General features: G+C 38.7%; 1 protein-coding gene across 1 annotated transcript in view; it reads left to right on the forward strand.

Moving 5' to 3' along the window:
• slc12a5a (solute carrier family 12 member 5a) overlaps positions 1-20,068 on the forward strand; it is an 89,862-nt gene that overhangs the window by 55,686 nt on the left and 14,108 nt on the right. Inside the window, exons 4-6 of the mRNA XM_035661496.1 lie at positions 7,018-7,164; positions 17,115-17,169; positions 18,224-18,354. Coding sequence (XP_035517389.1) covers positions 7,018-7,164; positions 17,115-17,169; positions 18,224-18,354 — 333 coding nt within the window. The remainder of the gene's footprint in view (positions 1-7,017; positions 7,165-17,114; positions 17,170-18,223; positions 18,355-20,068) is intronic.

Consider the following 20,068-nt stretch of genomic DNA (forward strand, 5'->3'; position numbering starts at 1 on the left):
CTCATTGCCATGACATTTCCCTAAACTTAGCTATTCAGTGGTTGCCATGCACATACTTTATATTGAAGAAGTAGGAAGTAAGTAAGTAAAGGAGACAAATTGGCCAAGATGTTATCTTTGGGGATACCACAGTCTAATCTCAGTGAGTTATTTGAAAGTACAAAGCCATCATTTTTAAAAATGTATTCTTGGTAAGAAATCATATGGCGTAACCCCTAATGCAGAGATCTTGCAGATCTTGATTATATTTTATTTGCCATAACCACAATCTTTCCCTAACCTTAACTATACTATAGCTCTCATGTACAGATATTATAAAAAGCAAGAATTTTGCAGAGGGTTTTGCAGAATCGTCTAATATCAGTGTTCTTGTCAGGGGATACACGTCACAGGCACATGTTTTGTAGACCCAACCATCATCACACCTCCTTCATAAGAGGCTCTGCAACATTTAAAGTCACATTTGCTTTGAGAGGACCGTAATTGCATTCAGGAAAGCTTAAACATGGATTTTTAAACAAATAATCAGTGGAGTTGTTTTACTGATGAAGATGTGTCGGAATGAGGAAGAAAAGAATGACGTAGTGTTTGGATATTGCTTCAGAGCTCAGTGGATCAAGTGAATAAAGCACTCATGAAGAATGTAGAGGCTGGAGAGAGTCCGGGAGAAAGGTCCAGCCTGGTGAAAGGCTAGTGGTAAGTGGTAGGGGCAGCAGGAGGCAGTGAATCTGCAGTAGGTGCCCCGGCAGATGTATCGAAAGGTCCTGTTGTGCCTCTAACACACCTGAGCCATCCATCCAGTGGGCTGCCTGCACTTCCCAGGGGGTCGGGGGGCAGCTGTTCCTTCCTAGTTCAGTGGTGCCATGCTGCCACTACCTGTGGCTCTGCAGCAGTCAGTTTTGCCTTTGATCGCGGTGGCCCGCTCTCTGGGGAAATCATCACTCTGCTGGCTCCCAGCCCATTAAACAGACACTCATTCTGCCTGTGTGTGTGCGTTTATCAGAGGATATGCTGGTCTGGACTGCAATCCCTGTCCACAAATGAACAAATGAAACACCAATTGAGTGAAAATAGAAAAGCGGCGCTTTCAATAAACGTCTAGCCCCTTTCCCCCAACAGGGTCGTTGATTCAATGCATACACAAGCGTTTCATCTGTTTCAGGCTATTTCTCAATATAAAGTCATTAGAAGTATCCATTAGTTCACCAGATTTTTTTGGTTTTGGTGGTTGTTTACCAAATCCACAGAGGTGTTTTATCATGTTCAGGTTCTCAGACTCAGTGTAAGCCCTCTCTGTATCTATTATCTGTGTCTGTACATCTTATGTAACACCCAGGATTTCTAGCAGACAAACACTGTGTTTCGAAGCGCGCCTATTGTTGAATCTGGATTATAATTTATCACTCAGCTGTGAGCTGCCACAGACACTCATACAGCAGCCAACATACGAGGTCTGCTTGATTGTGGTTCTCCATTGTGTGGGTGAGCAGGCGGGGAAAATGACATTTTGTAGTCTGGAGAGGGTTATTGCGTACTCTGGCTATGTAACTCTCCTGTGGAGGGCTGTGGGGCATAAACACCTTTTTTGTTGTAATACTAAACAGTATTTACACACCTTTTAGGGCAGATTAGTATAATCTGTGATCAGTATTTTCAGGTGTTCTGTGCTTTTTAACCTGCCTCCAAGTCTACAGATATGTATGAAAACCAATAGAGGACAGAAATAACGTTTCATTTCAGTATTTTTTAAGCTTTTCCAGCAAAATACTTACGACAAGATGTTATCTGTTTTGGATCCTGCAGTCTAACCTCAACGTGCTATTTGAATTTACAAAGACATACTTTTTTTTCTTATCTATTTTTGATAAAATCAACGATCTAGGAAGTTGGTGTCTTGGTTGCCACTGTTTCTCAGACAGTTCTTTTTTCTGTTTTGATCTGTTTGAAGTGAATACCGCAAAGGATTTGGCCAAATAAAAGGGGCTGCAAAATATGTGTTCACCTTTCTGACTTCAAATACCACGAAACACAAAGTAGTTTTAGAAATACTTTTTAATTATAATCGCCCACCTTGAAAGGACTTCCAGAGCCTTCATCCTCGTGTGGGTGTTATGTCTGCTATTGTACACTACAGTACGTAAATACTCACAGGTTTTCCTCTAATAACTTACTTGTTATTACAAACTGACCTCAGACCACTTTCTGCAGCAGCAGCAGTTTTGGGTCTAACAACAAAGTGCTGATGCCAGGGGTACCTTTCTACCTGCAGCACCAGATTGCTAATGTATATTACACACCAAGTCCCCGAAGGACCTGTCAATGGAAACTCCGTCTTTTTAATTACAGCATTGCTACTGGGTGGTCTGGGAGTCATGAAAGGAAAAGAATTTGGAGGTGAAAATAATGTGATGTCTGGTCAGTTTTCAGAAGAGCTGAGGACCAATTAGTCTTTTATTCCTAATAGTTTGTTTTTGTTATTGTAAACTCATGTTCTTATAATTATTTTCTAACATAAAATCGGTCTCCCTTTCTTTCTGACTCAAATCATTTATATTTGAAATATGCAGGCTTGGAACCTTTTTGATTGTCAAACCAACCTCAGATTGAGGAAATACAGCCTTACAGTGATATTTCATTCATTGCTTACATAATATAAATGTAGTTTTAAAGGTACAAGGCCATTCGGGATTTCAGTATTCATAAAAAAAAACTTTATTAAGACCCTTGACAAGCAGATGATGAAAGATCCTCTCCGCCACACACTGAAGGGCACAGTCACAGTGAGTCACAATCTGATTTGCATAGCTTAGACAACAGACAAACTGTGCAAATCATTATCATATAGTGGGGAAGGTGACAGAGATAAACGAGGTTTGTTCTCCGCTGCTCCCACCAGCAACCTGTGGAGGCCATGATGTGGATCTTTGATTAAAGCACAATGAGGATGAAGGTTGAGAGATTCCCTGCTGTGAGGATTAAGTTGTTGAAGAGGCAGGATTGTAGGTTTTTATCACGGCTTCTACAGAGGAGAAACGATACACAACTGTAAAGGATATAAGAAGAAGAACCTGCAGAATAATAGGAAAGTGGTTAAATTGAGATTTTTATTGTTCTGCAAGATGAATTTTGCAGTAAAGCAAATAAAAAACACAAACTCAAAAAGACAATTATAGACAATATACCAGCATGCAATAAAAAGCAAAACTGCAACAGTAAAAACAAGGATAAGATAAAATTATAAGGTATGTGTAAAACGAAGGGACAGTTTATGGTGTTTTAAAACTCTTATTACATTTCAACCTGTTGTGTCTAATTTGATGAAAAACTGTATCTGACCAGAAGGACTGATGAAGATGGTTTGGATTTGCTGAAATGGGTTTATTTTTTATGTGCGATTCAACTAAAAGTGTCCCTGCTGCTCGCCACTGATTTTTACTCAAACCTCGCTTTGCACATTCAAATTTCCACACCAACAAACAACTTAGAAGGCCAGGACTGATTTTATGATGGATCTGTAAAAAACACCCTCAACTTTCAGTGAAAACATTAAAGCTACACAGAAAGTATTGTCTTTGTTACCTTTTCTACCGTGAACAGGAAGTACAGTTTGCTTAGAATCCAGCTAAAGGTGTGAGAGTAGATGCACTATATTTTATTTTTAAATCTTTAAATTATTATTTTTTTTATCACAGATGGTGCAGAATACATGTATATGATAAGTTGCCTGCGTACATGACATGCCACATTGTGTTAATGTTATGTCACATAATGATGCGATACAGTATGTGATGCAGTATATGAGCAAATAACACATATGATATGATATAATGTGATTTGACATGTTTATAAGCCATTTTCTGGTCTTCACAACCAGGTTTCCGAAGCGATAAGCTCGCTAATTACAGTTCTGAGTGTGAGCTCTTGCTCTGTTGTTTATCTAAAAGAAATTAGAAGATAATTATATTTGTGAGACCTGTTTGGACTTGCTCCCTCTCTATGTTTCTCTCTCCCCTGCTCTTGCTCTCTCTTCTCCTCTCTGCAAACAGTGCATTATTAATGCTGGAAAGCGAGCCTCTCCAAACAAATCACATACTGTAGCATCAGACACAATATTATTCATTTGATGTCAGCCACTTGTCAGGATGATTTGATTAAAAGTCGGGTTCATGAATTTAGCATCTGCTGTTGCTTCCCAGTGCAGGCCTTTTTTTGAAATCCTCCATCTTGTATAGTGTCCATCCGGTTAGAGCAAATTTAATATCCACTTTTGAAGGAATATATTAGTAGCACATCACTGATAACCAAGCTGTGTTATAGGTACTTTCCAAAGCACATCATTATTTCATAATGCATTTTGGAGACAAAAGATAAAAGATTACAGCCCGACTGATACTGGTCTTTGAGGTCGATGTCAGCAGATATTTGAGAGTTCAGGAAGTCTGATACTGATATATTAGCAAATATCTTTTTTAACCTACAAAAAAAGAGAATAAAAATAAACACATGTTAAAGAATTGTGATTATGAGCAGGACAAACAAAAACCTTTCATTGCTCTCTGGTGGACAAATTATATCAACACTGTTTCTAAATATATATGTTAAATATAAAATGTTAATATAACAGCCAATTCAGTATAAATCTAACCTGATGCTTAAAGTTTCTCCATGGAGTGATGTTCACTTGAAGACCTGTCTATCCTTGAGGTCTAACGAACGTGTTGAATGCATTCCCATCCTCATAAATCATGAGCAAAGCCAGTCGTTTAAATATTTTAAACCGTGCATATTTCATCCATCTTTGTTTGTTAGCAGTCTTCTTCTTCACAGCCTTTGTTGGCACTTTGTTACGTCTCTTGGCGTCTTACTGCCGCCAAATGTTCATCAGCAGAAGAGCGTGAAACCGCCCATGTGCGTATGTGTTCACGTGCATGAGACAAACAAAAACTGAGATCCACTCTAAAAACACATTGGCTGAAACCACTCATTCCTTCATTCTCTACTCCCTGTATAATAAACGCACCAACATTAGTTAACAGGAAAAACATAAAACTAAGACATAATGGTGCTTGTTACCCTCACTTGTTTGCTCAAGTTAGAAAAAACATTTAAAATGCAAAACAGTGTTGCAGAAGTTATTACTTTCTTGCCTACACATTGTGCATTGACATAATCTACATTTGTATTTGTAAACTGCTGTTGCTGCTTATCTTAAACTTGTTAGGATGGAAATAAGCTGGGCCTGTTTTTGGACAACACCATGTGTGAACCCTAGGGTTATATCGAACCCACTTATCTGATATGTGCTGGATTTTTATCCATTCAAGACACAACTCAGAATATTTGAAAATGCATGATTTAGTAGTTCAACCGTATGGTACCATACATAAAATAAAACACATGGTAATCCTCTATTTGATGAATTTGCTCATGTAAGATGTATTATTGTTGTCTGAGGAATAATCACCCTTTTGTGACAAATCCTCACCTGTAATAACATATTTAATTACACAACTAATCACCTATTCTCTTCTATTCCTCCTGTTTGTCTGCATTTAAGCGTAGAGATGCAGCAGAGAAGGGTTTGTCCATGTGTTATCTGTGATGTAATGATGTGACAGTTAAGGTCTGCACTCTCACTTGGTAAAATAGGTCATGGCTGGATATCGGCATAATTACCCTTTATTGGCCAAGCTGTCCTTGAGCAGGAAATGAATATCTCTCTATTATGTACAGGGTCAGCTGATGTGTCCTTCAGATTTAATACATGCCATCATGTTGGTGCAGACACGCACACACATAAACATACTGTACACAAACAAATAGGTCCATACAAACGCCCACGCACGCACATCAAGAACATCCTAAAAACCTTCAGGAGAAGAAACCTGCTATTAATCAACCTGCATGTGACAAAATACATCTTCAGTCTCCAAGTGTCTGTAATGGCCTTCAATGGAACGGCCTTGAAACTGATTCTTGTTCTGAATAAGGACGCACGGAGCAGCTCTCTCTTTGTCCAGTGATCCTCACCAGGGACGGCAGTCACTGCAGCAAAACCAACTAGAACAAATCCACTGCAAGGAGCTCTGTAAAGAAATAAAATAATCCATCCATTGAAGAGATTGGTCCCCTGCCTCCAGTGGTTTTTCTTTGTTTCCGGGACTCAAAGTAATTCTTGTTCTGTTAATCAACAAAGGATTTACAGAAAGCATTGTGGGAAATCTTTAAATTAAAAAAATGTCAAATAAAAGGTAAAATATGGCAGATGATGTAGATGGAAGAACTGAAACATTTATCTTTACACTAAATACTTAAATACTTAAAATGTTTGTTCAGCTGTAATGGTAACAAGGGGCAGTAAAATAAAAAAAATAAAAAAGAATCAACACTGACATAATGAAGAACACATGTTTACAATAAATAAAAATAAACAAAGCCAGTAATGTGGCAACAGCAGCTATTTCAACCCAAAGCACCATATAACAATTACAAATTGGGCCTTTGAAAGTAACAATCTGTGAAGTCCTACAAGTAAATGTCTGTTTTGCCTTAATGGCAGTGTGACCATCTGTAGTGTGTTTTTATTTGTGCTCAGTTGTCTCTGCACGTGACCCTGAGAGAAAATAGACAAGACAACTATTGCAAATTTGCACACTGTGATTCCAAGCATGCACGGCTGGTGTGTTGACATTCATTGATTCACATAGACGCCCCCAAAGTGAAACAGGAGTCATTCAGGGAGTGCCACGCATCTGGTGTGTCAGTTTTATAGCAAATAAGCAAGTGAAACTAAACATTTACCTTCTGTTGTCTGATGGCTGTCTGGGATTCAAAATTAAAACCGCATCTTCATCAATAAACTAAATTGCAGGACAAACTGTGTCACTGTACATGCCAAATAACAAGTCATGTCAAAAAAATGCTACAATCATGAGCGCTTATGTTGAAAATGGAGCTTATTAATTAACCTTATTGGCCCACGAAATGTCCAATAACGTCTCCCTCATCCTCTTCCAGGCCCCCCAGCTCGGCACTCTGATGGGCGTCTATCTGCCGTGTATCCAGAACATCTTCGGCGTGATCCTCTTCCTCAGGATGACCTGGTTGGTGGGAATCGGAGGTGTCATTGGGACTTTCGTCATCGTCTTCATTTGTTGTTCCACAGTGAGTGTGTAACCTACTTTTATTTAAGCCCTTCGGTTGCAGCACGCTGTGGGTAGAGGCAGCAGGCTGACCTGGTTTATCCTGAAATCAGAAGGTCGCACAGTGCGATAGTAAAAGATGTTTACCATTATTACCTTCATTGAGAACAGTGGATTAAAATAATCTAATGAACTGCTGGGATTAGATTAAAATAAGGGTTGGGAAGGCTCTCATGAGAAATTTTGTTCACCATTTTTTACCGCAGCCATTACTTTGGTACTGTGTTTTTGGCTGCTTAAGGCCATTGTAGGCAATGCTGCAAATTACTGAGCAGCATTTTTACATGACTTTTGCATGAATGTGATAAAGTACCTCAATTTGTCAGGTATTTTGTTCACTGGATTAGCTAAAAATGTACACGCCCATGTGGTTATTTTATCCATAAATGCTTCCTTAATTGTTTAACAAGGATAGTTTTTCTATCATGAAATCATGAGTACCACAAATTCACATGTGGAGTCTCAAAGAAAAATACCCAAGCACAAATCTGGCATTCCTGGTTAGTTTGTCTGAAGCTGAAATTTAACTTCCCTCTTTAACTTTACTTCTGCAAAAAGTCACAAACTGTCTTTCAGAGTATCTAAAATGCAGACTTTAAATAACATTAGTTTTTTTCAGTAGGTAGGATCCTGTCTGGCCTTTCTGTAGTCTCTTTTATCTTTTTTACATTGGTAAGACTTTACAATTGGCACACAGTCTGTAACCTTACATTGTTTATTCAGTTCAGTCTTAAAACTTAATTCCTAACAATACATTCATATGAAAGGATAACACTGAAGATTTTCTATATTTTTGGTATTGTCACTCCTAATCCCCGACAAGACCGAAACCACCAGTGTGTGTTTGTTGCCACAAGCCCATCCGTTCCCGCTGAAAGACTTCAATCTTGAAAAATTGGTCACGATTATGCACTTTTTGTATTTATTTTTTTTTAAAAAGGCTGAGTAGTTTCCTAAAACAGCGGGGCGTTATAGTTTTCAGCACACACTACTCAAAAGGAGTAAATGGTGCATTTGTTGGAGACTATATTCAGCTGCTAGTGAGTATTTACAACAGCAGGATGGTGTATGTGGGATCGACTCAAAATAAACATTCAGAGCCCATTTTCATGGTAATGAAGGAACATGTCAATCAACGCAGCAGTGTGCCGCAGTGATGTGTTTTTAATAGTTTTTGGACAACAATGGAGGTCTATGGCAAAGGGAAAACATGTATCAGGCTGTGACTACTTGTTAGAAGGATCAATTCATTGTTGGTTTCGGTCTTTTGATGTGATTTGTTGACAACAAGAAAAGTATAGATTATCACAGTCTTGTGCTTTCAGTCACCACTGTTACCAAAACATCAGGCATCCTGTTTTCCACCTTCCTTTCTACACATAGTTTTATATTTAAGGTTCATTATGAATGCATTGTTGTAGAACAAAGCTGTGAATAGCACTGTAGGCTTTTGGAGCACACAATACCATACTCATAAGAGTTTTATTGCCTTCGAGAAACTATTTTTACTTTCTAAAGTGAAAATACTGACCCTGCTTTAAACAAAGCCTAATTAAGGCAACATTTCAGGGGAGGAAGTTTTATCTTATTTTAGCCAGTGTGATGGTGCTGCCCATCGGGGAAGTATGATGTTGCTTCTTCTCTTCAGAGACCTTGTACCATGTAACAAGGTTCCCTTTTAGGTATGCAGAAAGAAGCAAGTTGCCGCTTTTTCGTCACTCCACTTGTATTTTTAAGATTCCTCATTGAAGCGCATTCAATCTGTAAAAAGAACAAAATGGATGATGACACACTGTGATCTTCCCTGGTTCCCATTAATGTCAGCGCCATGGAGCTGTCATGTGTCAGAGTGACTTTGGTGTTGGACTGACACCCTGTCGTGGCCTTGAGACTCGAATTACAAAAGACTGTCCCACAGGAACGGCAGCGCTGCTGTCAGTGATCTGAGTGGCTGTTACAAATTGATTGTGTTTGACTTGTTTGGTGCATTTGATTGTCAGGGAACATACATTGTGGCTCCTCACTGAATGTGAAACATTTTATCTATTCAGGAGAAAGGAGTTCATATGTATGTTGTACAGGACAGTTTAATTCAAACTGTGTGTGGTCTGTCAGCTTGTCTGGGTTGTGTATCATTTCTCTGGTGTGCAGTGTGCGTTGTGGCAGGACTGTATGTTGGCATGTCTGTTTGTGCAGCCTAGATTCTCCTCTAGCACAGAGTGTATTTATAGAACAACCCCCTCAAATCCCAACCATAGCAAAGTTGCCTGCACAGACACACAGGCAATATGCTTCCCAATCATGTTTCTCTGTGACAGTAGAGATAGCTTTGAAAACAGCAAAGTGAAGGAGAGCAGTAGTTTTTTGTTGTTTTTTTTTTACTGTGTTCTTTTTCTAGATTAGAAAAGTATAATTGTTGAATATGCATTAATTAATTAAAATACATTTCCATTAATGATGAATGAAAAAAACACACATTTTATTCCAGGTTAATTGTTGATATATTTTTTTTCTAAAAGAGGAAATAGTCTGACGCTTCTGAAAAAAAATGGTGCTCTGTTTGATACTAAAACTGGCGTCAAAAATAGTGCAGTGTAAAAAAAAATACATAAGAAAAAAGCCTTGAAGATCAAAGCTGGTTCAGACTCAGTTTGACAGGAAGCCATGCAAATGCACAAAAACACAGATATGCTAAATTTCTTCCGCCTGCACACACTACAGTGTCTTTACATGTCCTATACTGGTGAGTATTTAACCATCCTTCCCCTGCTAATTTTTTCTCACCATTTCTATCTTTCTCTCTCTCACACTCACACACACACACACACACACTCTTATCAGTCACACCGTGCTCATTGCAGAGCCCTGGGGCGATAAGCCTGAGCATGAACGTGTGTGAGAAACCCCCACCTCTCTCCTCCTGAGCTCCTTACATAACACATAACCACCAAGCCCTCCAGGGGTTGCCAGCAACACACCACGAGAGAGAGTGAGTGTGTGTGTGTGTGTGTGTGTGTGTATGTGTGTACATACATGTATACAGTGATCCCCACCTTAGTGAAATCCACAGGACTTGAAGAGCGCAGGAATCACGCATTCTGTAAAGCTCGATAATATACAGCGTGACCCCATGTTTTATTCACAAGAATGCATGATGGGATATCACTGACAGAGCACTTTTCATTAGGCGCTCAATCACAAGCAGCACATATCCGTCCAACACTTACACACTTATTTTTCCGTCACGCAGCATTGTGACAGAGCATTAATGAGCTGCCGAACCAGAGCACATTCTGGGAGTCATTATTATACGAGGAATGTGTCTCTGTGTAGAAAAGCTCTGACACATTATGCCATTAACCATGAAATTATACACACAACCATTTTAAAACTCAGTATATGACTGCAGACGGTGTTCTCTGAGCCCGTATATTCAAACATGCGCTGCATGTGTGTATTTTTAGCCCAGATAATGAATGCAGGCTTGTCACCAAGATAAAATGAGGTTTAATATTCTAGATGGAAAGTCATCTGTTGTTTGGCCTTCCTCATTACTTCCAGGTCTTGAATCCAAATGCTGCGAGGGGATGGGTGGTCTGCCCTCTGTCGTGACTCATTTAAATGCTAAGGATGCTTTTCTCCCCTCATCCCTTTCATTTTTTAGTCTCATTCGCTTCCTCAATTTCTCCAGCCCTTTTTTCATTTTACTGTCTCATTATTTCCTCTCTCTTCTCCTCTTTTGCTTCTTCTGCCTCTCTCTCCCTCTCTTTCCACCTAACATCCAATTTTTGTCCACCTCTCTCCTTCTCCCTCTTGCACAGCTGCATTTCGCCCTCTTGTTCTCAGTCTCGATCCCCGATGTCAGTCTGAAAGTAAAAATCACCACCATCTCCTTCACCTGACACTTTTGCCTTCTACAGTACACCTTCCACAGGGATTTCAAGTGATAAACAGCACACTGAAAATAGACTTCTACTTTACCATTGTGTGTGAATTGATGAAGTTGTACTCGACAAAACTATTCTGCATTTGTGTAATGAAGCATGCTAATGATGCACGCTCTCAGGGCAGCGCAAAAACTCCATTCCTGTCAAAACCAATTTCGGCTCAACTGCCGAGGTCGACCAAAGGCCAAATCAGAGTGTGTCTGTAGCTTTGGGAAGAAACAGACCTAAAGTGTCCTTTGCAGTCAGTGTCGCGGGTATATCAGCGAGCAGACTTTTCTTAAAAATGAAAATTAGCTTCTTCATCAAATACATTCCTCGGGCTCAGCTTAGCAATTATTCAAGTTTTGCTAGCATTCACACTGCCTTGGAAGGAAATGATCCCTTTTGTCTGATATACAGTATAAGCTTTCTGTTGTTGTACCTCACATGAATAAGACAGATGGCGAGGCCGCATAATGTGACGTTCTCTTCTGGCACGCTTGGAGGCCAGAGGGCGTGTGGGTGCATGTGAGTTTGGAGGTACAGGCAGAGACTCCAGGCTTCATAGAGAAAGATAGAGTTAGCACACCGTGAGTATACGGCGTACACTCTATCAAGCTCTCAAACCGTCACAGTTTTAGGTTACCTGCACTGCCTGAAAGTGGGACGATAAAAACAGGCCACAGGCTGTGGGTCAGTGGGAAAAAAGATGCTGCACATCCTGCAGATCACTGCTGCCTCCAGTACCAGTCCACCAATCAGGTACTGACACACATCAGGTCATCAGGTAAAGTAGTTTTTGGCTATCACTCATTTGGAAAAAGGAAAAAAAATAAGAGAAAAGAAGAGAAAAATGTTAGTCTTAAATTGAATCTACTATATCCGCTCCTGAAGGCCATTTACGTTGGCAGCAAATCAAAGTGTGACCTTTTGAGATGAGTGCAAACTTTGCAGGACGGTCAAAGTGATCTTCTGTGTTTGTGACAGCAGCCGATTGATGACATGTATTAATGGCCCTGTCTGCAGCCCAGAGGGTCATGTGCAATAAAACTAGGACACTGCTAAAAGTAAAGGTAAAGTGACCAAATAGGATTTCATTTTTTTTTTTAAAAGAGCTGGAAAATGACGGAGAGACCATCAGGAATTAAATAGAGGACAGAAGTGAAATTACCAGTTTCACCAGAGACAACATGTTTGAGTGAGTTTTGAAAGGTCACTGTTGCTACCATCCTGTCTGGAGCTTGTCATGATCCAGACTAAAAAAATGTCTTGTAGACATTGTTAACACTGAAAAAAACTGGTAAATAGGCAATAACCATAAAAAAATCTAAATCTATTTAATATAAAATAGAGAAAACTGACCATCCTCTAAGTTTACACTAATAATGGCAGCCCCTTTAAATTATTGTTTTGAACAATGTGCTTCTCATTTCTTTCTGTGAGTATGTGTGTCTGTGCACCGATCCAATACCATGTAATTTATTATCCCCGAAACTAAACCCTACTACTTCCCAGCAGGATAGCAAACCTAGGACCCGGTTTGACCTAGGTAGTAAACATAAAGTGTACAGTTTATGATAGGACACAAGTTAGCTGGACATGCTAATGTTTGTAGTTTTTACGTTATAGCAAACAGACACACTGTTTAATCCATTCCTCTTAATTTTGCTTTTGGTTCGGGAAAGGCTAAAAAAAGAACAAACAACCCTCCAGACTCAATGCACAATCACACAAACACAATTGCTGTTTATCAGTAGACAGTTTAAGGGGGCACGAGAAGGGCTACCACCTTGTTAGTAAAATGATTAAAAAACATCCCCCTTGTTAACCTGCCATCCCCACTCTCCATCCCCTGGTAGCAGATAGAGAGAGAGAGAGAGAGAGAGAGAGAGAGAGAGAGAGAGAGCAAGGGCAGAAAGGTTGCTCAGTTGAAATGTTAGTGTAGTCTGCCTGACTCATTGATCCTTTATCTCACTGAGGTTTGTGCAAGTTGGAATCTATGGCCCCGACCAATATCAGTATCCTAACTGAAATCCATGGTGCTGTCCGTGGTGCTGAAGTAGCAGACAGATTTGTAATAGTGCTTTTCTCTCTCAGTCCTGCCCTTGTATAAATTTAATCTTGGATCTATAATATTCTCTAAACTACATACATCAATGTATATACTATAGTGAAGCCTATATGCTATATAGAGTTGTGTCACCTTCATGATTAATCTGACAAGTTGCAATGTGTTGTCATGGTAGGGATCATAGAGACACAATGCTGCCTGTAGCATTTCTATAATGTTTCTATGAGCTTTCATTAGCATCTGTGCTGCTGAAAATACACCTTCAGACAAAGTCATCTCTGTAACAATATATTTTAGGGGAGACATGACTCCAGATAGAGGGTTAGGGACACCCCCCTGTTGAAATTATTTACCTTTTTAACAACAAAATGAAGCCTTTTGAGAATAAGAGCATATGACCTTTCTAATAATATTGCATTTTTACCTTCCAGTTACTGAAATATATGTAAGCCAGAGCCATGTGTTAACTACATCAGCTATATCTGACTGTACTAGGAAGTCTAAATTTTAAAAATCCACTGGTGGCTGTCCTGTACAGTTGTGTGGTGATTCATTGACTCAGTATGCAACGGACTACCTCTGCATGGCCGCTTCCCACATCAGATAAAACACTTAAACAATTACTGTCTTATCTGCTGTGGTGGGAGAAGAGCTTGTGGCCTCATTATGACCAGATTAGAGAGAGGAACAGAGCCCAGTCCCACTCATTCTTCACTCCTGATCGTCAGTCCATCGGGCCCTCAGGTGACACTAACCACATTATAGTCTTCACAGAGACGGACATAATGATAGTCGAACATAACCAGCTGGGACTCACCAGACTTTCATTATACGTCTCGCTCTCTTTATTGTTTTTTATCTTGCTGGTCTAAGATACCTAAATAATGGTGCCTTAAGTAACATGGAAGATGTTGAGATTTCATCCAAGAACACCACCGCAGTGTCCACTGAAAAATATTAGACAACAGCAAGGGAAAATAATTATAATTCATTGTTATTAATGATAGTAATAATTGTTGTAGTATCTTTCATTTATGTGTGTAACCCTTTTCAAAAGCACTGAGGATGTCAGCTTTCTTTATCAGAGGGGAAGAGGAGTTATTTACTTTTCTTGTAAAGAACACAGATAAACAAAAGTTATACATATGTGCCAACCGGACACAAAATGAGAAACCAGCAAAATAAAAATTAATATGCAAAACAACAAGGGGAGGAGTCGTATTTGAGAGTTTAACAAAATATAAGAATTTATGGACCAATATTTGGCTTTTAACATATTAACCTATTAATGACTAACAGCTATATTTAGTATGTTAAAGAAAAGCCCCAGATTAGAGGTTGAAACTATTAAGACATGTGGCAGACAAAGTTTTTCTTTTAAAATTGCAAAAATTCACAAAAATATGTTTTTAATATTATTTTGATCAAGGCACATATTATGAAATTGAAGTTGCTCTGAATCCAGTGGTAACAAGCATTTGTAATTTTTGAGATACCGACTAGTTTGTCATAATAATTACAAAATGCCTCTTAAGTCTCCACAATGAAAATAGTGGACAGAGAAAAAGCAATAGATTATGATTTTTCTTTTTGAATCTATATTGTGATAATTCAGAATATAAAATTATAAAGATAAGAGGGTTAGGTTTTCCTTTAAAAACTAGAGAAACAACACCTAGACAACAACAGCCAGGTAAAACCTTGCAATATAACCTCACATTAGTGCTTTACATTACATTAATGGGTTAAAGATTTGTCATTATGGCATATCTTTATTTTAGAGTCAACGTGCCTGTGAATTAAATTTGTCAAAAACAACACAGTACAACAAAACTGTAATAAAGTTAAGTCAAAAAAGTGAAACTTTATTATGAGCATTAAATCAATTTCAAAATTACCTTAAACTTATCCTATATCATTTAACAGCTGTTGTTTATCTTTTTGATAATCTTAGCCGTCTGATTCATAATCTGTAAGATCTAAAGAACTTTTGTGCTGTTCATGTGACATCTTTTCCCTTTGAGTTTTCATCAGTAAAGTTGCTGTAGATAAAATAAAGTAGTTGGCTATCACTGTGGGCATCTTAATTACCCAGTTTGTCTTCTGTACCACAGTTGCTGCTGTAAATGTACACTGAATGCTTCCATCAACATTTGTTGTAAATGTGATAATTTTCACAAACTGGGTTGAAGCTGAATTAGAATCAACTGTATTAAAATACATTGGACAATAAAAAGTCATACTTTGAACATTGAAACAATGACTTAAATGATAAATACAACAGAAAGCAATGACACAATTCAATTGGAAACATGTTATAATTACAGCAGTGAGCAGTATTTACAGAAAAGTAAAAAAGAGAAAAAGAAAAAGAAAAAGCTGTTTTTAGGAGATGGTGATTTTTACCAGCCTGCTCTCACATCTCCTCCTCATGCTTTTCTTTCTGTCTCTGTCGCTCTCTTTCATGTGCAGACAATGTAAAAAGACACTCTGAAATTCAACAATAGCGTTTGAAAGAATGATGAAATCTTTATGCTGTCTTTGTACTGTCACACACACACCTCTTTCTCTATTTCTCACTTTGTCATTTTTTCCTGGCCCATTCTTCCCCTTCGCTGCATTCATCTCTCCCTCTCTTCCTCTGCAGGCCAGTGAAGGCTGCCTGTTTGTGTTGCAGGGAACTAGTGATCTCCATTCTAGCATGCCCTTACGTTTCTTCTGGTGTTTTTCTCCTACGTGTTACATTAGAGTTGTCATTGGGTGTCTGAATGTGCTCTGACAGCTGTTGACAAGCCCGGTGGCATTATTATTTATCTAATCAACAACCAGTCAGCTTTAGCATTTTGCACTGCTGTAAATCGGTGTTGTCCTCACGTTAACTCCGTCAGGGGGTGTTTTGATGTTACATACCACAGGCCTGACGCTGTTATGATGGACACCCACCTGGGAGGAAATGAAGATATGGAAAGTTAACTTCTGAAGTTGACAAAAAAGTGCAAGTGACTTTTACTAAATGGCGAATGACATAAAATTAAAGACAGTGTATGGTTCTCTATGGATGTACTGAAATATCTCAACACCTATCGTGTGTGTTGCCATCCAATTTGGTACATTAGGACGAGTCATAAGGACAAAACCTAATTACTGAAGTGATCGTCTGGCTTTTCTTTTAGCACCATCAGCAGGTTTTTACGTATTTAGTGAAATATCTCTCCTATATATTGGGCGGATTGGCACAAGGACTGTACTTTAAAGGTTCCCAGATGACTTTGGTAAGTTGTTTTTCTTTAGCGCCACAATGAGGTGAAAGAGAGGTGAAATATCGTCACAACTATGATGTTCCTTCAACTTCTATCATCATGTTAGTTATGGCAAAATATCAGTAAAAGAAGTGGCATTCCCATTAGCCTCAGCTCTGCTTTGTACTGTGCTAGTTATCAAATATTAGTTCAACATGGTTAAATAAGATGGTACAGAGCCAGGCTGGATGTTTCCAGTCTTTGGATTAACTTGGTGAACAGTATACCTGCTAGCATATCAGCATGGTCACTGTTAGCATGTTAGCTTGCTGACATTAGCATTTAGCAAATTAGCAAAGCACCACTTTGCCGGAGTGCAGCTTCACAGAGTTGCTAGCATGGCTGTAGGCTGTCTTTTTCTCCCTTTTTGAATTGTTTGAAATTATTAGTTAAGATATATTGACTATAAACGTTGTTATGTCTACCAATGGAAACCTATTCTTCACTTTCATTAATGTTTTATGAAAGAAAACCATCAATTATGTGTTTTAACAGATTTTAGGATGAGAAACTCAGCAATCAACTCTCCATATTCACAGTATTATGCAGAATAAATAAATATGATTTAATTCTCGTTTTTTTGCTCCTCTGTCGTTTCCCCTCCCTCTCTGTGTAGACCATGCTGACTGCCATCTCGATGAGTGCCATCGCTACCAATGGAGTAGTGCCAGGTGGGTGAGCAGACGCTGGCACCACACAGTCATCACTGTTTGAGTCTGTCCGCTTCTAAATTTCTCTTTTCACTGATTGCTTTTGGCACATTACACCCAGCGCAGCTTGATATCCCCAGAAACATTTAAAGCTTTAGTCTGGGATCTTGTGCACTTTAACTTGTTGTCACACAATGTTATTTACACAAAATAAAACAACAGCCAAATGCCTGACATGTAAAACTGAAATAATGTGTTTGTATCTGTATGCAGACACATTAATGTACACATTATGCAGTGTAGCTTTATTTTATAATGCGAGTTTATATAGTAATGATGGCCTGCGTGTTACCAGTTGGTGTGCATACAGCAGGGGTCAGAGCAAATTACAGGCTTGTGGTGAAGAGTGGAAGTGTACGCCAATTATAACTGTCTCTGTTATAACTAGTACCAGCCTTGATGCTGCTGCAAAGTGCTGATTAAGGTCTATTTATCTATGTTCTGTTAATGTATTTTTACCATTAGGAAATAAAAGCACTGATAAAAACATCATAACCAAAATTACAGCCAATGACAAAAGAACATTTGAACAATTACACAAATACTAATACCAGTCTATAAGAATATGAGTGAGGTGATCATAATAAGATCCAGGTGTGACAATCAATTAATAATTTTAGTAAAAATAGCAAACATTTTTTTGCTTTTCTTTGTTGTAAATTCAACATTTTGCTTGTGGCTGATAGTTCAACTATTGTCAGACATTATATGTGGCTCTGGTAACACGATAGGCATTTGCTATTCATTTTTATATTATAAGGCTTAAGAGTAGAATATGAAACAAAAATGAATTAACTTTTTCGTAAATTTTTTATAGCCAAAATGGCACTCAAATATCAAACTTGAATCAAACGAGTTGTTGTGTATCTCTTAGATAATGGACAGTAATGTGCAGATAAATTTGCACATTAAAAGAGGATGTATATTGCATTTAAATCAAATACGTACCTACATACAAACACCGTACACACCTATTTCTGAGTGTTTCTGTTAACATTGCTGTGTTTGTGTGCAGCTGGAGGCTCCTACTACATGATATCCCGTTCGCTGGGCCCTGAGTTTGGGGGAGCAGTGGGGATATGTTTCTACCTGGGTACCACCTATGCTGGAGCCATGTACATCCTGGGAGCGATTGAGCTCCTCTTGGTGAGAAACATCTTCTTTACTCCTCTCTCGTATTTTTTACTGTTATCATCAGGGCGTCTGTTTTAATGATTTTTGATGCCACACTCATTGAGTTTGGTGACTATGAATGTGTATGTTCAAGAATTAGCACCAAACATCCAGTCCAGAGTTGATTCAGCCAAGAATGTCGGACCAATCAGTAAATATTCAGATGATCATGGGACTCATCCTGCAAATTACTCAATCTTGATAACAAATTAGGCATTTTAGATCTAAATTGGTGCATTTCTCTGCACCTCTATGGCCTATTTCTCGCCCCAGATTAATTCTAAGAATGACTCTGCTAATAATTGGTGAAAAATTTGACAACATTTCCAGAACAGCTGCCATGTTTTCTCAGACTGGAAATTAGACACAAAGACCAGTGACAGCCCAGTGAGTGGGTTCATGTTGATGTGAGTAAAGGAGACAAACTGTCAACTGTCTCTTTTGTTCAGCCTACTTGACATTTCAAGCTAATTCATCTATAATGTTGAAAGGGAAAATGATTGGATAGCTTTGCCAGGTTAGTAGAGGATGACCAGTCAAATCACAGCTTTTCCTTCCCCCACAATAAACACATACTTTGACAATTTTGTCATAGTGATAACACAAAAGCTACTCTCAAGAGGAAGGCGATGTCACTGTGCAGCGAGTGCAGCATTGTCACAATTTAAAATGACCTCTTGATTAAATTATGCAAGTAATACATAAAAGATTTGGTTCCATGTTGCTCTGGCCCAAGGGAAACTGGTGCCAATATTGGAAATGGTTCAATGGCATGAGGCAAGGAGCCAAACAAAACTAGCAGTACAGAGGCATTCAAAAATCAATCACTGATGTCTCCTCAACCACACTCTTCAAACACACTCCTCTGATCCATGACATCGCTTTGTGAACTCTTACGAAGACTGAGTCAAGTGCAGTTTTATACCATGGGCTGGGGTCAGCCAATACATTTATAGTATGTATAATCCCCAATTTAAAAATGAATCATCAAAAATATTTTAACAGGAGAGTAAACCGAAGATTTAAAATATTCAAGAACGACCTTTTTCGTCACATTTAGCATCCAACAAGAGAACTGAACAAGTTACACAAAGACAGGATTATTTTTCAGAAAATGTAATTTTTTTTGTTGCACAGTGTCTTTAATAGGTTTTTATGAAAGGCTAATTAGGCAGAATATAATCCAGGAAGAGCTTTTGGTATCAGTGTAAATCCTTGATAGCAAATTGCTGTGCTGCCTGATTGCTGCAGACACTGAATCTTCAGTGCAGTGAAATTAACGGTGAATTGGAAAAGTGAAAAAAAGAAAAGAAATCCTGTTCTCCCTTCAGAAATGGAACAGTACGCAGCAGCGCTCTGTGCCACATTGAGTTCTTCCCCTTCAGTTTATTTTCCTCCTCATTGCTCTTTGAAGCTATTTTTTCTCAAGCTGTGTGTTCTTCAACGTGAATTCTGATCAGTTGATGAAATGCAGGGATCTTTCATCTCGATCTTCATTCCTCTCCTCCTCCTCCTCTTCTTCCTCCTCCTCCTCCTCCTCCTCAGCCTTTTATTCCACATTTCTTCCACTGCAGTCCCCCATGCTGCATGGACTATTGGGTAATTATGCAAATACTGCATTAGCGAGCGATCAAGACACTCGCAAAGTAACAAGACCATTCCTTGAAACAGCTCTCATCACTTTGGT

Source organism: Morone saxatilis, unplaced genomic scaffold (assembly GCF_004916995.1).
Source record: "Morone saxatilis isolate NCDOM2014 unplaced genomic scaffold, NCSU_SB_2.0 Contig18, whole genome shotgun sequence".
NCBI classification, from domain to species: domain Eukaryota; kingdom Metazoa; phylum Chordata; class Actinopteri; family Moronidae; genus Morone; species Morone saxatilis.